The sequence below is a fragment of the Mycteria americana genome, chromosome 5, assembly GCF_035582795.1.
Source record: "Mycteria americana isolate JAX WOST 10 ecotype Jacksonville Zoo and Gardens chromosome 5, USCA_MyAme_1.0, whole genome shotgun sequence".
NCBI lineage: Eukaryota > Metazoa > Chordata > Aves > Ciconiiformes > Ciconiidae > Mycteria > Mycteria americana.
This window is the reverse complement of record NC_134369.1, coordinates 55,986,188-56,006,751: the sequence shown is the minus strand read 5'-3', so window position 1 is coordinate 56,006,751 and position 20,564 is coordinate 55,986,188. Positions and strand designations below refer to the sequence as shown.

The following is a 20,564-nucleotide window of genomic DNA, read 5'->3' as shown; positions in this document are numbered from 1 at the left end:
AAGGTGGAAGGGCAGCGGACGGCACCACCGCGAGGCCGCCGGGGGCGAAGGCCCTCCTCCCCCTCTGCCTGCGCAGCCGGTGGGCTCTCCCGGCCTGCTCGCGCCGCCCGTTGCCTGTTGCCCTTGGTGTGGCCGCTGCGCGGGGCCCGGCGGCGGCGAGGAGCGGTAACGGCTGGGGCCCGTGTGGGGGGCGGGAGCAGCTGAGGGGGTGTTTCCGTGGTACCGGCGTCAGCCTTCCGCGGGAGCGCCTCGCCCTGTCGCCTGTCCCTTCGGCCGGGACACAGGGCCGGGCGCGAGCGCCCCTCAGCCCCGGGGCTTTATGGCGCTCCTGCCCCTGCGGGCACGGGCGTGCGGGGGACGGTCGGGTTCCCAGGCAGGCTGGGGGCAGCGTTGCTCCGGGCCCGGCGGAGCCGGGAGGCTGGCAGAGCCCTCTCGCGGGTCAGTACCGTGAGCGCCGGCCCGAGCCGCTATCGCGGCCGACTGAGGGAGCGGCCTGGAGAGCGCAGCACCTTCCGCCGTGCTCCCCCACGCCGGCTCAGGTGCTTGGTGTGCCGGCGGCCCGCAGCGGCTGTGAGAGGAACGGCGCCGTTTGTGTCTGTCCTCTGTAATTGGCATGTGGGTTTGGGCTCGCAGCTGCATGACTTCCTCGGTGTCTCTTGTAACTTCCAGCAAGACGCTCATCTGGAGGGCTTTGGTTAGGTTGGAAAAGGCTCGCTGGGTTTTGGAAATGCCCTTTCTTCCTTATCTGTCAATTCCCCGCTGAATGTGCAGCTTATCTTTCAGTCTTGTTACAGATAATAAAGCGTTCATCTACAGGAGTTTATAAATGCATGTGTAATGTTTTACAGAACAGCAGACTTCTGTATCATTAGAGTTACTTTAATGGGTAAATTACTGTAGAACATTTAAATTTAACTATTTCACCAGGAATATCTTAAAAGAGGTGTTCTATTTCTCTCCCATTTTAGGATAAAATCCTATTTCCCAGGGCCAAGAGTTAGTTAGGATTATTTCTAAGAAACCTGTGTATGGATTTGAGAACAGCATGTGTCTTGTAGGACGTGTTTGATGGCCCTCATGTTTATTATGCTGTTGTAGGATACTAGTAAGTGAGATTAAAAGTGCCAGGTATGCAACAGTTTCCATGTACAGATTTATCAGTAACTCTTACCTGTTATGCTTTTCTTTCTAGCAGTCATGGTGAATTTCGCCCAAGCCGTGCGTGACCACTGGGTTCACATCTTTGTTCCCTTAGGATTTGTGATTGGATGCTATTTGGACAGAAGGAATGATGAAAAACTCTCTGCCTTCAGAAACAAGAGCTTATTATATAGAAGGTCTAATTTATGATGCCTCTTAAATATGTATATATTGTTATTTTGCAGAGTACTTTTCTGGTTTTTTTGAGAGTCTTAAGTATGGAAAAAAAAATCAGTGATGCTGTTAAAATGTTAAAGGGAAGAAAGCCCTAAGAATTTCAGCAAGCATTCATGAAGGGATTAAGGTCACTAATGCCCGCTGGAAATTGGGGCTTTAAGAGCTGTCTTAGTCATGAAAGAAAGGATCATTAACTGCTGTCAAGTTCTTAGTCATGAAACGTGGAAACCATTATTTTGTCTCTCTCTAAAACTTCAGTGGGAAACACAGTGCTTCAATTTTAATTTTCAACTTTTCAGTGGATTATAGCAAACTTCTCTTAAATTTCAAATGATCACAGCACTTTTTAACTACTTTTATGAATTTGTGTCATTTAACAATAACAACCAAGTTTTTGAAAATTAACACAACATCTGTGTTGGCAACTGCTGTATCTTCACTGAAGGATGTGATTATACACACTGACCAGTTTGGGCTTACTGGCTGACTTCTCAGGGAGAATTTAGATAACGTCATGCATTGCCTCATCTATGTCAGCTCTCCTGATTCTGTATTAGACCATATGGTTAACGAAACAACAGAAAAAAAAATCATGCTGCATAGCATGGACTAATAGTAGGAATGTTATTATCAGTGTGCAGGTGGAGGGTTTTTTTACTCTGGCCTCACCTAAATTAGTTTCAAGTAAGAAAGTAAGCTTATGACATAATCCACCCCACTGTTACTTTAGCCTTTTTCCTACTGCAGTTGCTGGCAAAGTTGGGCTGGTATTTCAGCATATTGCAAAAATCCCCTCTGCTTTCACACCTAGTTCTCTTCCCACTAAAGTAATGAATTTTTGTATTTAAAAGAAGTAGAATTTTTCCTTTTGGATCCCATTATGTAAAAAGTCTGTTAACTCCTTAGAGGTCAGCTGGTTTGTGCTTCCGTGTAAATGAATGGGCGTTAAGAGGACTCAATCTGTTGAAGCTTTGGAAAGAATAGAGGAAGCTTATCAGTACTGAAAGATTTTTAACTGATGATGATTGCAAGGAAAGTTAAATTTGTACATAACTCTCACAATTAAGGTATTGTGGAATAATTAACTACATTTATTAGTAATTATTCTACAAAAAATATCCTAATTTTAGTCTCTTTCCTCTTTTTTTTTTTTCTTTGCATACAGAGAGTTGAAGCCTGGTGAAGAAGCTACCTGGAAATAAAAGATGCTGATGAAATGGAAAATATTTTCGTTTGAGTCATCATTTTACCTCACACATTGAAAGAATAGGATTACAGCTTTTATCTCAAGAGAATATGTAAAGCTACAGAAAAGGACACCTGCAATTCATCAGTGCTAGTTTAATTTCCAGTCTTACTTTTTGGAAGATGACTTAGTTAAACGACTAATATGTGTCCAGGAATTCCATTAGTCCATAAGTGTTGAGAAGCTTTTCTCCTCAGAAGTCGTACTCTGGAGGGGGGAGGAAGAATTATGTAATAAAGAAAAACTATGCAAAACCTATTTATGTTGTTATTGAGCCATACGGTGTGGAATTCATGTATTTATAGCTGACTTATGAACTAGCCTTCAAAGGAATACTTAACATAGACCCAGAATGCGGTCGACAGCTGTTTGGTTTTTTTGATCGAACCTGAAGAAGTTTCTTCCCAGATTTCCCCTGCAGGCTTGTCTGTCTGGCGCGGCAGTGTTAGAGGAGAAGCCGCTGCGCAAGCGCGGTACGGCAGCTTAGTGACCGAGCGTGAGAACGGGAAGGTGGCAGGGACGGGCAGCTGGTGAGAACAAGAAGGGAGCTGGCACTGCTGGGCGTTTGCGGGGCACGGTGGCAGCGGGAAGTGTGACCGTCCGGGGTGTCCCAGCACTCGTGCTGCCGACGCGGGGCGCAGGGAGCGCGTCTGCGCCCGACCCGCCGCGGGCCCGGCCCCGGCCCCGCCTGCCCTGCGCTGAGCGGGGCGGGGGCGCTCCCGGCGGGCGGGAGCTGGTGGCGGCTCAGCCCGGCGGCCTCCTTCCCGGCAGGGGGCGCCGCCACGGCCGCCAGCCCTCGCGCCGGCCTTATGCGGGCGGCCTAGCCCAGCAGGGGGCTCTGCGCGGATTGGCTGCAGCGGGTCGTTGAGCAAGGGAAGGTTTGATTGGCTGGGGAGGTCACGTGAGGCGGAGGCTGCTGGCCGTTGACAATAAACATGGAGTCGATCTTCCACGAGCGGGTGAGTGAGGGGCTGGGGCAGGGTCCTGCTCCTCGCGGGGGCCTGGCGGCCGGCGTAGGGGAGGATTGCGCCGTCGTTGGCTGTCCGGGCCAGGAGTGCTTTCTCTGAGGAGCTGTTCGGGGCGGCGGCTGGGTCTCCCGTCCCTGCGCTGGCCTCGAGGCAGCCCCCGGTCCCTACGGGGCCCGCTTGGCCTGTGTCCTGCCCAGCCGGGCCGCGCTGCCCCTCCCCGGCATCCTTCCGGTGTCAGGGTGAGACAGCGGCTCCGTTTCCTCTGTCCCAGGGGAGAGCTGGGGCCCTCTCGCGCGGCGATGCCCGTGGCCTGGCCCAGCCCGGCTCTGCGAGGCCCGCCGGCCCTGCGGGGAGAGGGAAGTGTTGTTGCTGGAGATCAAAGAGGGCCAGGGTGGAGCCTTAGCGTTTTCTCTCGCACGGTGACTGCTCTTCTTGGGTCTTTAGAAGTGGACCTCAAGTATGGGAAGGTGCAGGCTACAGCTGGTTCTGTTTTTTGAACTCGTGTGGCTGAGAAATGAGCATGAAGATGAACAGCATCAGGCAGGGCTGTTTGTGTGCTCTCGCACACATTTCTTCACCTAGCCTGGCTTGGTTGGGGTGTTGTAATGAGCAGGGAAGGGGAGAGCTGTTAAGGAAATCCTGATTCATGTGCTGTGCTTCTGTGTGCTGAACAGTGTTTCCTGTTTTGGAGGACAAATGCTTCTATGAACTGCTGTGGTTTAGCCAGGTTCCCAAATATGAGCTATTTATGCTTTAATGCTATTCAAATAGAATTGGTTTGTTTCGTGTACTTTGTCAATGTCCCTGTGCTTTTATTGTGTAAGATTAACACTAGGTTTTATACACTGTTCTCATGCATACTGGCTAGTTTACTTAGCAAATAAAGCAAGATAGCTGTATAACTTCCTTAAAAAAAATATTGTTCTGAAATCCATAGAACCTGAGGAGTGTTCTTTCAAACTAGGTTTGGGTAGCAAAAATTGGCAAGCATTGTGGTGTTAAACAGCTGCTGTTCAGAGGATGAGTGTTGGATTTCAGCCATTATGGCCTCTGCTAGAGTGACCTTGAGTTCCAGTCCAGATTTGAAAATGAGTTTAAAATAAGTGTACCTTTCTTTTATGTGGGCTGGCCTATCACATAATGAAATGATAACTTTTTTATGACTAAGTTCCTCTGTAGTTTAATAACAAAACTCTGCTGAAATTGAAGTGACAGAGCATAATACATTCAAAGTTATAAACTGATTGTAATTTGTAGTTGCTACAGGTTTTGTGGGGGAGGTAATGGTCTTAGGTGTCTCATGTGAAACATAACAGCTCCCTGGTTAAGTTAGTTATGCAGTTACAAAGTTACACCTGAATGCCTGTTTCAAATTGGAGTACCAAATATTTTTATCTTGTTATCATTCTTATTCTTGGGAAAATTTAACTGAACCTCTGTCTTTTTTTTAAGGGGTATTTTTTTTCCCCCATCAAGTGCACTGTCTCAGTTTCTGTCAAAATATTTAGAGTGCTGCATGTACATGCACACCCCCCACTTGAATCTGCACACCTTGGATTCAATTTATTTCGTGCCAATAAAAAGGCATGAAAAACGTGGTATTTATAAAGGAAACTAACAAAACAAAAACCTAAGCAATGTGGCATTTTTAAAAGGGGAATGACAATTGCAGAAAGTAGGACTTAAGGACAGGGCTTAAGGAGCCCCTATCTTAGAAGCTGGCCCTTGCTTTGATAAGATACAGGTGGTTGAAAATGCTGAAAGCAGGGCAGCAGTTTATATCAGGATAGGTTTCAACAAGGGGATTTCAGATTATGGAAAGATGCAGTACTCTCTGCACAAAAAAAAATAAGTTAATGGCCATTAAAAACTTGTAAGATCCGTTTTCTCTTCTGCATTTTGCACTTAATATGTACAAATTGTGCATATGAAAAGTAATGTTTATTACATTAAGATAAAACTGTACAAATACAGAAAGGTCTTTTTAGTGAAATTAAGATTTAAACCTGTAATACAACTCATTTTCAAAGGTATTTTAATACCTATTTGTTTCTAAATCTGTTTCATATAATTTTGCTGGAGAAACCTGTGATTCTTGAGCAGGTTCTTCTGTTACAGTTTTATCGTATGACCAGCAGCAGGGATGTGGTCCCGAAGGAACAGGAGCTGTTGTTTAGTCTTGAGTTTCTTGTTGTGGGAAGGACAGGAGTTGAAGGAGGTTTCTGGATTCTGTTGGACCCTGGCCGTACAGCCAGTCTAGCTTTAATAATTCATTGCTCAAATGAGTGCTGAAGCCCTAGGAAGATTCTGTGATCTGGGGTAAAGAGAATTTTCAAGGTTCCTGCTGTAAGGGAGATCATGGGAGATTTGTGCATATGACTTGTATAAGGCTTTCATGGAAGCTTAAACAATATTCCTCCAAGGCATGCTCTTGGTTTCTGTGGGTTTGGTGGGAGGGAGGAGTGTTCTTGACTTTTGTTGAGGGGTTTTAGTTTTGTTTTTAATAGAGTGCATGCACATTAGAGTTCTTAATGTAAATAAAAATGAGAACTGGTTAAAAGAAAAGAGAAAAGCAGGATTTTAAAACTGATGTTAATCTTGTCTTGCACTTGTAGCTTAGTTATTTGTGAAGAAAAATTTCTTTTCATGGGAAACTGTAATTTGGTTGGTTTTGTTTTTTTAACAAGGCAGTATTTTATCTGCACTTATGAAAATGATGGAGCCTGACATGCATTCATTCAGATTAGATATTTTTTAATTTGTGCTACAAAATCATGACTGACACTTCTAATTTACTAATTTTTAATTTGGGTTGACAGTCTAAAAATGTTATATTTCTATTATCTCCAATGTGCTGGGTATGTAACAAAGTATCTGAAGTGTTCTCAATTTAAATGGTTTATCAACAAAAAATATTTTCATTGTTTAATATGCGGAATTTAATTTTTTTCTTGTCACCTCCTCATCATCATCAAGATTTTAGAACCAGTAGTATTAGCTACTTTTACCTGGTTCCTATACATAAATTTCATGTGGAAAATGAGCTTTACTGCTCCTCCAGCTTCTAGTCACTTTCTCAGCAATAAACAAATTGGTTACAACATGAACTGGGTGAGTAACCTGAAATGAAGGAAATAAATTCTGTAGATGTATACTTTTAAATATCTTCAAAGTCCTAACAGTCTGCTTTTCTTTAGCCACGTGTGGAGAGCAGATTGCCAATAGCCATACCTGGCAGGGAAGAAAAGTTTAAAAAGAATGAGAGCATCTGTGGAGAAAACATTTATTGCTGGGAAGTAGAGACCTAAACCATTTCATTTTCATGTGGTGGTGATTTGGAAGAGGACAGAATCCATTGTCCTGATGGTTGCAGAATCCTTGTGTGATTTGGTCAGGCCATTGGCAATTTCTAAAGTGTTTTTAAAAATAACATTTTTACATGAAATTTATTTCCTTTGAGGAAATAAAATAGTATGCATGTTGTTTTTTTCTCCATCAAATTGGTGGGAGGGTTGTATTCTATAGCTTGCAGTGTAATACATCCAAAGAACGTATGGCATTCTGGGTGAGTTGGGAGGGCAGGAAGTTTGCCAAAATGAAATGGTTGAGTCATTTTACAGAGTAAAACATTAACATGATGTTTTGTTGTCTTTGGTATTTTTTTCTCTTCCAATGTTAGCAAGAAGGTTCATTGTGTGCTCAACACTGTCTGAATAATTTGCTACAAGGGGAATATTTTAGTCCTGTTGAGTTATCCTCTATTGCACAGCAGTTGGATGAGGAAGAAAGAATGAGAATGGCAGAGGGAGGAGTGTCTAGTGAAGAATATAGAACGTTTTTACAGGTAAAACCTTCTTAATTTGAGATCGCTTGATATTTGCCTGAAATCTAATATTGTGTAGCACAGACCTGCTATTCTTGTGTAGCTAGAGAAGGTTAATTTCCTAGCGCTAGAACTTATTAACTTACAGGCCTTTTCATTTGCTCATCTTAAATTTGGCATTTTCCAATGTTACTAGTACAGCTTTACAGTAATGCTACAGAGAGCTACATCATCTTACAGGTAGGAAGGTCAGGCATGGCGAGGAGGAGGATCAGTGATTTGCCTTTTGTTTTTGAAAGCCAGTGGCAGAGATGGGAACAGGAGCTCCCATGCCTGTCCTTTAAGCACTGAGCATTTCTAATTTAAAGGTTTGAGTTTTTAGTTATAAGCTTATTTGGGCATTGTAATCAGCCTTACAGACTGGGACATATTTAGTTGTTGCTTTAATTACGTGCAGTTATTTTTATTTTCAAAACTGAATTATTTCTGACCTTTTGTGCTTACACTGTTTTTTCCCTGTTTTCCTCCCGCAACCTCACACTGAGCAGCAGCCTTCTGTCAATATGGATGATAGTGGATTCTTCTCAATTCAAGTAAGCATGGCTCTCTACTGACAAGAGTTTTTTATTTATGCAATATAATTTAAATGGCATTGAGCTTTTTCATCTAGTTTCCAGTTTATAGGCTTAATGGGATTAAGTGCTGGACTTCTAAATCTTCAGAGTGTTTTCCATTAAAAGCAGTGACTTGCAGTTCTTCAGTTTGTGGGCCCTTAAACACATAGTAGAAGCGTGGACTCCTGAACTGTGAAATGACACCTGCTGGCAATAAACTTGATTTCTTGCTTATGGGCACTTCAGGTGTAGACCTTGGCTCCCATAGACTACAGGTGAAAAAGCAGACTTGAGAGTGTTTTCTCAAATTATAGACTGTAGAGCCCTTGGCAATGGTTACAGGGTTATCACAGTGATCTGCAGAATGGAAAAAGCTGCAATATCTGCATTCCAGTTTTTATAAGACACTCCAGACACTTCAGAGCTGTTTTTCTTTTTTTTTAATTTTTATTTTAAGGTCCATAATGGAAAAGTAATTAATAAGAAATAGTTAAACCAGAACAGCAACAAAAAAAAAAGGTATTGAACACCAAACTGGGGCTTGTGTCTAGGCTAGAGCTGCAGGCAATGCTTTACACCTTTGGCTGTCTCCCAGGTTTTCAGAGGTGCTTGTCAATGTTCCAGAATCCCTCGAGAGCCTCTATTCCTTATGGCAGGACAGGGCTGTTATTCTGTTCAGTGAAAAACAGTTAACAGTTTGGCATTTCTTGTATTCTTGATTGTGCTGCTTCAATATTGAAGCTGAAAAAAACCTGCTTCCTTATATTCTACTTTTTTTTGTCCTGTCATTGGTTTGCTCACTTGCTACATAGTTGGCTTGCTGAAAGGAGGATGAATTGTAAATTTAAAATTTTAAACAGCATTATTTCAGATAGCTTTAAAGAGTTATTGTCAAAGAGTTTTTGCAAATGTACCTGACTGATCCTGTGACACACTAGTGGTACAAAACTTCCAGTAGTTACTGTGTGGAAGGATGACATTGTATTGGGGTGGGGGGACAGAGCAGTACAATGAGAGCAGAGAGATGACAACTTATGAAGTATCTGTGGGAGGTGAAGTTACAGCTTTGTCTGGGGGAGTAGGCTTATTAACACATTTCAGTTAAATCCTAGTTTTGTTACTTCCTCGTGGATATAGTGTGTGCGTGTTATGTTTGCATGTGGATTCATGAGAGTTGGTGTTTTGAATAATGCAATTCCTAGGTTTCCTAGCAATGTTTTGAAATCTAAGTTTTATGAGAACGGTATAATTGTTTAGAGCAGCTAAGATGGTTGCATTGCTTAAATTTAGGTTTGACTGCTTTGACTCATGAAAAGTGTTATTTTTTGACAGGTTATAAGCAATGCCTTGAAAGTTTGGGGTTTAGAACTAATCCTCTTCAACAGCCCAGAGTATCAGAGGCTTGGGATCGACCCTATGTAAGATTTTTTTTTTTTCTTAGCACCCTGCTTTCATTTTGGAGAAAAATAATACTCTTAATCTATGATTTAAATCTTTCTTTAAAATTACTATTTCAACCTCTGTTGCGTTCTGATGTTTTTATTATCCCCTCTGTCTTTAATTTTTTCCTTTTGGGGGTGTACATGAGCATCTGTCCTCTGTGCCTTCATATCTCTGTATCTGTGGCATCATAGGTATATGGAGATTTCAGTAATGTTGACAACTTCCTAAACATTATAAAAGCAGTATGAGTACTCTGTACATCACCAGTTGTATTACTGAAATTTTATTTTTTAAGTTTAAATTAGTCGTAGCAAACAAATGTTAATATGCACTCCAATATTAGAGTATTTAATTTTATCTATATCTGTTTTTCTTTTTACAGAAATGAAAAATCATTTATTTGTAATTATAAGGAACACTGGTTTACAGTTCGAAAGTTAGGAAAACAGGTGACTGTCTTTTATTTAAAAATTGACTTGAGAATGGGGGTGGAAAAGTGGTTGCGAGTAGACCATGTGTTGGCCTTTTGCAAGCTTTTGCTGCAGTTTGTTTTAATAGTATCCCATATTAAAAAAAAAAAAAGTAAATGTTTGTTATATCACAAAAATGCCAGGCAGCTTTTTATGAATGTTAGTCTGGGGAAAGACCCTAGGATCAATTCCCCAGTGAACCTGTCCTCTAGGGAGCTGCAGCTCTGGTAGAGTCTGTGTGACATCTTAAGCTCTTTTCTTTCTTTTCTGCATGCAAAATAGCAGAAAAATTGTAGTGGGTGATAGGGGAAGACAAGTCCTAGACAAGGATTAGGATCCCTATAGAATGCAAACTTTTTTTAATGCACTAAATTATTGACATTGTAAAAATAATTTTGCTCGTTTAAATGGACAGTAGGTATAAGAAGAAGTTCAGATTTCAAATGCATTAATAGTTATGATTGCTAGTATTTAAGAGTATCCATCAGGATAAGATTGGGGAAAGTAGAATCACAACTTTGCACTATTTTAGAAAACTTTCTGAAACACTGGTATTATAAGCCAGAAATAGTTATTAAAGGTAAGGGATGGCCATACAAGTATATGGTGTATATATATAATAACTCAAGTCACATCTGTGTCCCTTGTAACACCAACACAGCATTTTATTTCAGTAGCCAATCATTGTTGTGGATTGTACTGCATAAGGTTTTATACAACATAAGTTGGTTTGGTGTTTGGTTTTTTTTCAGGGTTTCTTGTCATAGAAAATGTTCATAGCATAAGCTTTTAGATTCTACAACAGTGGACAAGAGTCTCTTTACCCATTTGGTTAACTTTGCAAGTGGTGGCTACCTATGTTGTCATCCAAATTAAAAAAAAAAACCAAACCCAAAAACAAAATTAAAAAATTCAGCTGTGAGTAAACAAACTAAACTCTGCTGTTCTGCTTTAGTTTAAAAGTATGGCTAATGTTTACAGGCAATTTTTGTATATTTGACATCAAAAAGGCTGAATGGTCTCTTAAAAGTACAGGAATATTCCTTATTATATATACAACCATGTTGGGTGGAATTTTGTGAGATAGCATTCTAACCCACAGTGTTTTAAGTTGGAGGGGGGATGTCTGTTGCTTGTACATGCGGCTTGTAACCACATGAAGACAATACTAGGTGTCTGTTGTCTAGAGAGTAATGAGAAAAGATAGACAAAATAGGTTGACTTGGATTTGACCTGCTTATCTTCTGTTACAGTTAGAGAAAAATTAGTTTACCAAACCTTCCTCCTCCATATTCCCTTTTAAAAGTTTGTCTGCAACCTGTCCATCGTATTTGTTTACGTAACTTTTTATTCCCCACTACTACACTGCTGGTGGTCTTTCCCTTTCCTAATGGCAAAGGGTGTTTTTGACAAATTAAGTGACTAAATGACAGAATGGTAGATAGTCACTTACCTATATTCCAGGTGAATTATATATAGTATGGGTCTGACTGCAAGTGTGTGACTGCATATATGGAAGTTTAGGTAGATAAATGCATTTTTGTGAGAATGGAGATAGAATTCTCCTTCTGCTATCTGAAATGGTGCTTCCTGGTTAAAATTGGATAATATCGAGCGAGTATGGTATAAAAGTTCTTCAGATTGATTGCAATATATATGGGGTTTTAAAGGTAGAATATTTTGTTGTCCATGTTGAATATATTTTCTCTCTAGAAGAAGTATTATAAATGACTAGTTGTCTTCTTCAGGGAACTAGAAATGATCTGTGTATATTTATCTCAAGTGTCCCCTATTGTAATATTACGCTATACTATCAGCATATTAAATTTGAGCATTTTTCTTAATTTTTAAATTTAAAAATTATCTCAGAAGTAAACAATAGTTTTCAGCATCACCAGCTATTAAAGGTAGAATGTTTAATGAAAGTATTTCACGGAAAGAATTCAACTTCTGTTTCCTGTATCTATTAATTTCTTAAGATACAGCATTAACTTATGAAGGGTTTCTTTCTTCATTAGTCTCTGAACAGATTTAAAATGAGGATTAGGCAGAATTTTAGAATGATGTCTGAAATAATTCTTCTACCGTTATATTTTGATTTATCTGTTTTAATCTGTTTGCCTGGTACCAGTGTTCAGTAATGGGAGAGAGCATGCAGTAATTTCCCCACTTCAGATCTCCTGTTAGCTGAAGAGTATTTGAAGGGTAACCTTTAGCAGTATAGGTGTTGTGCTTCAAAAGACTTTTAATTTGATAATTTATTAGACTTATTTGGATATTCCATCATAGAAAATGACCACAATGTACAGAAATGGATTACCAAGTAATCTTTATGCTAATTTGTTCTCTCAAACCTTTTTTTTCTTAATTACAGTGGTTTAACTTGAACTCTCTCTTGATGGGTCCAGAACTAATATCAGATACATATCTTGCACTTTTCTTGGCTCAATTACAACAGGAAGGTAATAGTAACTTGCAGATGTTAAATCTCATTAATTAAAAGTAGGTAATAATCATTATTTATTAGAACTTATGTATTCAGTTAACTACCCTTAGTCTTATGACTGAAATAGTGAAATAACCCAAGTCCTTATAATGAAAGGTAGAGCCTTACATTGTAATAAGTTGCACATCATTGTGTTCCATATAGTGTGCATTTTAGAGTGTTTATGCATGCACCTTAATGCTGTAGACTTACGATTTATTTTTCTCAGGTTATTCCATATTTGTAGTAAAAGGTGACCTGCCAGACTGTGAGGCTGATCAGCTACTGCAGATGATTCGGGTACAGCAGATGCAGCGACCAAAACTAATTGGAGAAGAAACAGCACAGTCAAGAGATCAGAGGTAAGGTAAATAGAGTTTTCATTTCAATAATGTTCAGTATGACTGGTTGCCATGATTAATGCCTACATGGAGACAACCCCCTTAAGAAGTAATTAGAAGTACCTTTAGTGCAATATGCTTACTACTGTTGCACACAGTAAAAGCAAGTTGGTAGAATACAAATGGTGCATTTTTAAGTGGGCAAAAACTACCTTAACAAGGATTCAGTCTTTCCATGTGCATAAGTGTTGTATAGTGCAGATTTTTAACTTCATGATTATGATATTGTTCCAATTATAGTAAAATGGGTTAGCAAATCTTACCAAACTATGGTTAATAGTAATCAATCTATAATTAAGACTGGCTTGTGCATTCTGTCGTAGCTAGAAAAGAATGTGAAACCCATATCCGAATTCCACATTATATAAATCATACAGCATTTCCTTTTGGAATAATTTCACTGTAAATGTTGTGGTGCTGCTCTGTTGTGATGCATACTGGTAATATAAAACATCCTTGAAAGCATATAAAGTACTCCTGCAATAATTTTATCACCTTTGCATAGTGAATAAATTGCATACTGATAAAAAGGCTTAAGGCTTTTCAGAGGAATTAATTCATTATTATTTCTTCCACTTTGTAAAGGTAAACTGGTGTTGTAAATTGATGGAATGAAAACAAACTACTTAGCAGTGACATGGAAAGTATGTATAGTTTACAGAGGACCTTTTGCTCTAGTGTGGTCATCAAAGCTTCCTAAGAAGGAGACCACATGCACTATATTCTGCTGGTGTAACTGTTTTATAGAGTATGTTCGAATAACATGTATTATTGCTTTTTGTAGGCTTATTGTTTTTGAAGTTTTTTCCTATTGAACAGTTTCTTGTCAACATGTGTGTGGGTTTAGAGTTGCAATATTTCCATTTTTACAGCTGCAAGTTCTGCTTGCAGCCCTTTTGTGCTTTTTCATATAGAAATGAAAATATTTGTTTATATAACAGAATTTCGCAATAGAAATTGTTTTTTCCAAAGTTAAAAAAAGTAGAGTTAAATAAGCAGAAAATATTTACTTTAAATCTCACAGTAAAAGTTAATGTTTCTGTCTGAATTTTGCCATAAATGTATCCATTTCACAGGCTATCCAGAAGTGATGTGGACCAAGCAATAGAAGTTAGCCATCCTTTTGATGGAACAGGCATGTTAGATGAAGATGAAGAGAATTTTCAGAGAGCCCTGGCTCTAAGTAGGCAGGAAATTGATATGGAAGATGAAGAAGCTGATCTTCGCAGAGCCATTCAACTCAGCATGCAAGGTGCAGTGCTCATCTTAACTTCTTAGTGTTCATGTTGCTTATGCTTTAGGCAGATACTGAAATCAGTTTCAGTCAGCCACTCTTTCCAGCATGTGTCAAGCTCTCTGAAAAGACTGGCTTTGAGGCATGGAAGGACAATCCAGAATTTCCTGTAGCTATCTCCCTTCTGCTTTTTGAAAAGTTGTAACTTTCATGTTACCATTGATCATTAGGAAGCAAGAACAAATTGGCAAAGGGTGGCAGGAGGGAAGGGAAACAGTCCTAAGGTGAGGAGGAGAGATAGTAACAAGTGAAGTTAGCTTATTTCTCCAACAACTCTTTCTCTCAAGTTTGAAGACATTTTCTTAAGCTATATTTCATTTAACTTAATTTTACTGTAATTAGTAGGATATGGCATGTTCTGGTTCTAGGTAGTCGTCGAAGTGAGTTCTTGGACTCATTACCACAGAATGTTCCTCAGTCACCTCACACCAGCCAGACAGACTCCCTTTCTTCAGAAGAACTGCGAAAGAGAAGACAGGCATATTTTGAAAAGTAAAGTAGTTGACAGAAAATTGCATGTGAAAGTACATGTCATATTTTTCAGTGCTTTTGGGGCATGGATGGGTTTCTGACTGAGGTCCAGCTTAACTTTTCTCTCCTCACGTGTTTTCCTAACAGTACCTGAATTTTGCTATTCCCAGGTGGTTCCTATGAAGAAAAGAAACCTGTAAATAAGAGGGGATCTGTTAGTAATGCAACATCAGTCTTGTGAAGAAAGAAAACATACATGTTTTAGAAGTATTTGAAACGAAATCCTGTAAATTTCTGTTAATTATCTTCCTGAAGAACAGCATTCTTTCTCTAAGACTTTGCTTCTGGTAATGATGCCTCTAATATGCATCACGTGAAAGTGTTCTAGATGATATTTTATGTTGCTGTTCTGGAGTACCTTCTTAATGCAGAGTTGGGGTATTGTAGCTTGTTCTTATCTCTGTCTCCTAGTGATGGAGGAAATAAAGACCAGGGAGAAATGCTGTGGATGGGAGGAGTTAGACTTTGCATGAGAGGATAAGAATGCAGAACATCTGAATTCTGGGAAAATAGTAATGTGGCTTGGAATATAATGTTGGGAAGATAGGTGTCTGAAGGTTAGCTGGGTGCAGTAATTGAAGAGATTTTAGGTGCAGGGGTGTTATTGTACCAAACAGCTTCTACTTCTCACTCTTGGCCTTCCTTACAATGAAATAGACTTGATACAGGTCTCATGCTGATGTTAATCTTACTCTCTTATAAATTTATAACACTTTCAGGCAGCAACAACAGCTACAGCAGCAAGGTCAGACCCTGAACCTACATGATAAGCCAACTCCAAGCTCAAGCACTCCAGAAGCTGACCCAGGTATTGTCTTTTAAACTTATTTCCAACACTGAAATATTTGTCTCTTTCACCTTTGTGTTGTGCTCTGTTTCCTAACTTTCCTTGTCTGCCTTCTTCCTCACTCCAGCAGCCATTCAGACTATGTATCACAACCATTACTCTTTTAGAAAGTGAAGGAAAGGATCACTGTTTTGAAGCCTGTTCTGCTTTGAATATCAATATTCTGTTTCAAAGTGAAGAGCTTTACTATTAGACTGTTTGAGTTCTGGCTTTGCTTTTTGTTGTTTTGTTTGGCTTGAGCGTTACAAATTGTAATCTTTGGGATTTGTGACAACAATTTGTTTTCTAAATGACTTTAAGTTGTATGACAATGTAATAAACTTGGAGTAATATCTGACAAAATTACTGGAACCAGTTTTCAGTAGAACATAAGTATGTAGGCCTTACCAGTATTAGGTATTGCTGATCCCAGATTAATGTGTATTACTTGTTACAAACTGACTGTTGTGGATGGAAAGTTAAGTGCAAAATGTTCAATGATTTTTAAAAAAAAAACCACCAATTTTGGGAGTGGGAATAGGTGGGTGTGGACAAAAGGAACAATGAAAGCATTTAACTACAGTTGAGAAAAAGCTCTGTGCATTTATTACAACTTATATGCATTTATTTTCTTTAGGAGGTGATATGAGTGAAGAAGACATGCTTCAAGCAGCCATGAATATGTCTCTGGAATCTGTTAGAAACCACTTGAATACAGAAGAGGAGAAATGACACAACTTTTTTTTCCCTCTTATTGTCAAAACACTAAGTCTCCATTATAATTTTACTGTGTGGATGTTGCACAAGCAGGGTTCATTTCAGAGTTCTGGAAGCAGGAATGAAAGGGGGGCTGGAGGTCAGAGTTTAGACGGAATCTGCAAATACAAAAAATTGCACTAATTTAGAAAACTGTAGCACTCCTACTACAGAGCATCTGTTCACAAGAGTAGCTGTATTAAAATTACTTAAACTATTTACATGAACAAAGTTAGACACGTGTAGCAGCTGTAACTTGCATTTAAAAAGCAAGTTTAAATTGGTTTTAAGAATTCTGTAGAAAATACAAAAGGTGCTGAAAACCAGTGTCAACTGATTTCCTCCAGTACTAATGGAAAAATAGATACAAGTAATAAGTTGTGCTCCTAAATGACTAAGTTCTTTATAAGAAATCACTTAAACAGAATTTAATTCTTTTTCCCATTTTATCTTGGATAATTTATTTTGTGATTGTTTATTCTGAATGACTTAATGTCAACTTTTCGATCCTGCTGTCCACTTTCGAAATGTCCCATTCTGCAGGAGAAACATGAATCCATAAAATTCATGCTTTGCAATTCAAGAGAAAATCTTCAGTGTATTGTTGATTATGATGTTACTCCGGAATCTTTTGGTGACTTCTGACCTTCTAACACTTTCTGGTTTTACTTTCAGTTCCAACTGTAAAATTTTCAGATCCATATTTCAAGTAGGATTTTTGCATTGCCCTGTTGTCTTTTTGGCAGATAACTTGCTGCCTTTGGTTTTTTTATTTGTTTTTGTTTATGTTCTTTTTAGTTATGCCACTGTCTTTACTGTAGAAGTAGCATATATTCAGTTGGGTTAAACAGGTTTTCTCTTCTACCTCTTCTGGAGTCTTTTTTCCTCTTCAAGCTCAAACCTTCATTCTGGCCTTTCAGTATGAAAGAGCTGTAGGAGAAAGGAGGAGGGGATTTAGGTGCCATAAAGTCAGTGCCACATACATAAGGTGCATTCCTGCAGTCTGAAGTGACCCCTGTGCAAGTAGCTCTCTTAAGAATGAATATTTATGTCTGTGTGGATGTTCTTTCTGAAATGCTTTTTATGAGTGTCTGTCAGAATGTTGCAGCTTTTTCAGGAATGGCCTTTATTCACGCACCTTACAATTTTTTATCATGCTGTTTCTGATCCTGAGAAAAATTGGGGAACAAAGTATGTGAGAGCGCTTATACTATTGGTTGTAAGACATTTGCTTTGATATCCAGGATGAATGTGTAACAGGGTGACCAAACCTGACTTTCAACTTCAGTGCAACAATTGAGATATGTTTCATTTTCCTAAATGGTGCTTGAAATACAAATTCTGTTTACATATAAATTATATGGAAATATGTTGTAGGTAGAGTATGTAAGCTGTAGTCCACTTAATGCATTAACAGTTAGCACAAGCATTCTAAGAATCTTTTGAAGATAACCCCAAATTTCTTTGTCAAAATATTCTAAAGTTATATCATTGCACAATAGTAACATTTAATTAAAATTAGTATGAAATGAATGGTAGCTAGATGGAAATGTACATTCAGTATCAAGTAGTACTGTACATGAAAGGGCTCTTACCTCTCCGTAAAGATTTGTTTACAGCAATGGTTTCTTGATAGCTTAGGATATTATTATATTATACAAAATTGGGCTAAATTCTGTTTTCCTTACCTGTGTGCTGAATTTCCACCAATGTCACCAGAACCACTGGTATGTGTAAGACAATATGGGTTTTGACATGAGACAGCACTACTTTTTAAAAACTGATTTTAAATTTTGTCTTTTTTAAATGATCCTGTCTGCACATTATAATTAATATCTGTAATGTCTCTAATACAGCTAAACAATGGCTTTAAAAGTCCATATGCGCATATGCCATTTTGAAATGCTATATTTTTCAGGATGTAAACTTCCACTTTCAGTTTAAGATTTATATGAAACTGAAAACAGGAAAGGAATCTCTAAAGCACTGAATTACTTCTTTGCTTGTCTGTAAATTATCCACAGCTTTAATTTCCCTTCTTTTGTTGTGCCATAAACTGATTCTGAAATAAGACTTTCATTTTTATAAATAGGTATAGGCTGGCAATTTGATACCAGTACTTGAACTTGGACCTTTTATCCTCTACTATACGAATATAATAAAAATGTATTATTTCTATAGCTACATAGTGTAGCAGCCCTATATTAAAAAAAAAATCTAAGCCCCTTGAATTGCATTAACTGTAACTCGTGACAATTACATGTTTTTATAATCACTAAAGCATGGAGGTTTGCATTTGAACTTTCATGTCACCTTAAGTTACTTCATCACCCAAGTGTTTTAATAAGTAAGGAATATAAAGTAACAGTGCCTGAAAAGCACAGCTGTGTCAATCATTACAGGGCTAACCATATTCCTTTTGGTGTAGAAACAGTGTCATTCTACAAATACCAATTTGATTTTCAGAGGAATGTCAAGTTTAAGGAAGTAGGCATAACTGCCTAGTCAAGCAGTAAGAGGTAGCAATTTGAGCTATGTATGTTAATTGCACCAAAGGAAAAGACTAATACTAATTGCTGACAGTACATATTTTATAACCCAGGCCTAAAGTTCAAAATGTGTGCAGCACCTGCCAAGAAGCTGTCAATAAAAAGCAAATCTCACTTTTTTGGTGTGCATTCTTTTAGTGATAAACAGTTCTCAACGTGGCTGAACTATGCTCATAAGGTGTTTACTAAATTTAGAGCCTATTCCTAGTGTTATCTATTCTGTCAAGGTGAAGGTTTTTTCCCATGTTGTAGCTTTAGGCCAAAGTCCATTGTAAAGGAGCAGAAATTGATTTATTTTTTTATTACAGTATGATATTTGAGGGAATTTCAGACTTCATTCATCCAACAGATTTTTATAGTCTTCCTCACAGTGAATGGTTTATGTGTTTTGTAATTTGTGTTTTTCTGCCTATAGAAATCAAGGGGGTAGGGAGAATGAGTGATACTTATGTTAAATATCTTCCAAAATTAGTTCTGTAAGTATAATTCTGTAAACTGCTTTCATGGTCTTGTAATGAGGGCAGGGAGGAAAAAGTGTTGTAATGCAGTCATGCTTGAATGCAGTTCTTGTTAAGCACAGCAGGTGTCAATGAGCTATTTAAATGCTCCCATTTTTCTGGGCTTGAAACTGATCTGATACAATATTGGCTTACTCTCCAACATCTGGGCTCCTTATGCCCTTCAAACAACTTCAGCAAGTTTAAATGTAATTTTCAGCTAAGGTACTCTTATTTTTCGTACTTAATTACTTTGCAGACTACTTAAATAACCAATACAAAGGTAAATCTCCAATGTTTTAATGTTGGACTATTGCTTCTATTACAAATCTATAAAATGGTGGGGAGTTTAAAATGGCTTCTGCACATGTCTAGTAAATAATTCTATTTCTGTGTCTCAGACAAATACTGTCATTTGCAAGCTCCTTTATTACAAAACTGACAGGTTTTTAAAAATGAACAAGAATGTGCTACAGTTCTAAAATGTCTGAAATTTTCTAGAATTTAGTTACCATTTCAAATAATGATGAAAATGTACAAATGGTGGCCTTTTTACTGAGAAATATTATGGGGAATGGGATTGGAGAACTCTAGAACTCACACTTACAAAGAAGTATTACTGTAGAATTCGTGTTACCTGCACATACTTTTAAAGGAGTGGAAAAGAATCCAAGGAAAAGAAAAATTGAAGTGGAAACTTTTTTTAAGGGCTTAGATATAAAATTATGTTGCTCACTTGGTAAGCCGTTACTGTCTTGCATAAAACAAACAACTCCTGGGAAATCATCATAGTTACTCAAATAATTAAAAAAAAAAGGGGGGGGGGGGGGCAAGCGTCTAACAGGTAATACATATATACCCATTCCCCACATACACGTAATCAGTTGTTCAAGTAAGAACAATACTTAATACATCTGAACTGGCCTGGTCCAAATATTCAATTCTTAGTTTCAAATTAGTAGCTTCTTTGTGCTGTATGCAGGTTTGCATCTTAAAAGCATGAGCTGTTTTGCAATAAACTTTCTTAACTGGCATAAACACATTTTGCCTTACTTGCATTTCAGACATGGAGGGAATGCTTTAGTATTTAACCTGCCATAGTTGCTTCCTTCCCCAGTTACAGTTCTTCAGAATGTTAAAGTACATGTGACTTTCCAACTGCTTTTACCAAATCAAAATGTTTTTACTTTATTTCCTTTGTTAAGAAAAGCAAGTAATTGTTACTACACTTAGATGTTTTTTTTTTTAAACCCTGCCCAGTATGGCCACTGTGTGAATTCAGGA

The 20,564-nt window shown here is 38.6% G+C and overlaps 2 protein-coding genes across 7 annotated transcripts; both read left to right on the top strand.

Moving 5' to 3' along the window:
- The first annotated feature begins 16 nt into the window (after positions 1-16).
- NDUFB1 (NADH:ubiquinone oxidoreductase subunit B1) lies at positions 17-2,881 on the top strand. 2 transcript variants are annotated; one of them, XM_075503463.1, is made up of 3 exons: positions 17-165; positions 1,193-1,337; positions 2,543-2,881. In XM_075503463.1, the coding sequence occupies exons 2-3, from the start codon at positions 1,198-1,200 to the stop codon at positions 2,577-2,579; spliced, it is 177 nt and encodes a 58-aa protein (XP_075359578.1). In that variant the 5' UTR covers positions 17-165; positions 1,193-1,197; the 3' UTR covers positions 2,580-2,881. The 2 variants fall into 2 exon arrangements, with proteins under 2 accessions (XP_075359578.1, XP_075359577.1); XM_075503462.1 differs by having other exon boundaries at positions 35-165; positions 1,196-1,337.
- A 148-nt stretch (positions 2,882-3,029) lies between these two features.
- Positions 3,030-18,897, top strand: ATXN3 (ataxin 3). 5 transcript variants are annotated; one of them, XM_075503459.1, is made up of 11 exons: positions 3,030-3,153; positions 7,271-7,435; positions 7,963-8,007; positions 9,361-9,446; positions 9,854-9,920; positions 12,316-12,403; positions 12,656-12,788; positions 13,904-14,079; positions 14,490-14,613; positions 15,372-15,460; positions 16,116-18,897. In XM_075503459.1, the coding sequence occupies exons 2-11, from the start codon at positions 7,382-7,384 to the stop codon at positions 16,208-16,210; spliced, it is 957 nt and encodes a 318-aa protein (XP_075359574.1). In that variant the 5' UTR covers positions 3,030-3,153; positions 7,271-7,381; the 3' UTR covers positions 16,211-18,897. The 5 variants fall into 5 exon arrangements, with proteins under 5 accessions (XP_075359574.1, XP_075359575.1, XP_075359573.1 ...); XM_075503460.1 differs by lacking the exon at positions 3,030-3,153 and adding an exon at positions 3,492-3,582 and having other exon boundaries at positions 7,275-7,435; XM_075503458.1 differs by lacking the exon at positions 3,030-3,153 and adding an exon at positions 3,508-3,582 and having other exon boundaries at positions 12,674-12,788.
- Positions 18,898-20,564: the final 1,667 nt, after the last annotated feature.

Coding starts and splice junctions, on each gene's coding strand:
- NDUFB1 (XM_075503463.1), top strand. CDS start 1,198: ATGGTGAATTTCGCCCAAGCCGTGCGTGACCACTGGGTTCACATCTTT. Junction 1,338..2,542: donor AAGAGCTTATTATATAGAAG/GTCTAATTTATG, acceptor CTTTGCATACAG/AGAGTTGAAGCCTGGTGAAG.
- ATXN3 (XM_075503457.1), top strand. CDS start 3,559: ATGGAGTCGATCTTCCACGAGCGG. Junction 9,447..9,853: donor AGGCTTGGGATCGACCCTAT/GTAAGATTTTTT, acceptor TTCTTTTTACAG/AAATGAAAAATCATTTATTT. Junction 12,789..13,903: donor GCACAGTCAAGAGATCAGAG/GTAAGGTAAATA, acceptor TCCATTTCACAG/GCTATCCAGAAGTGATGTGG.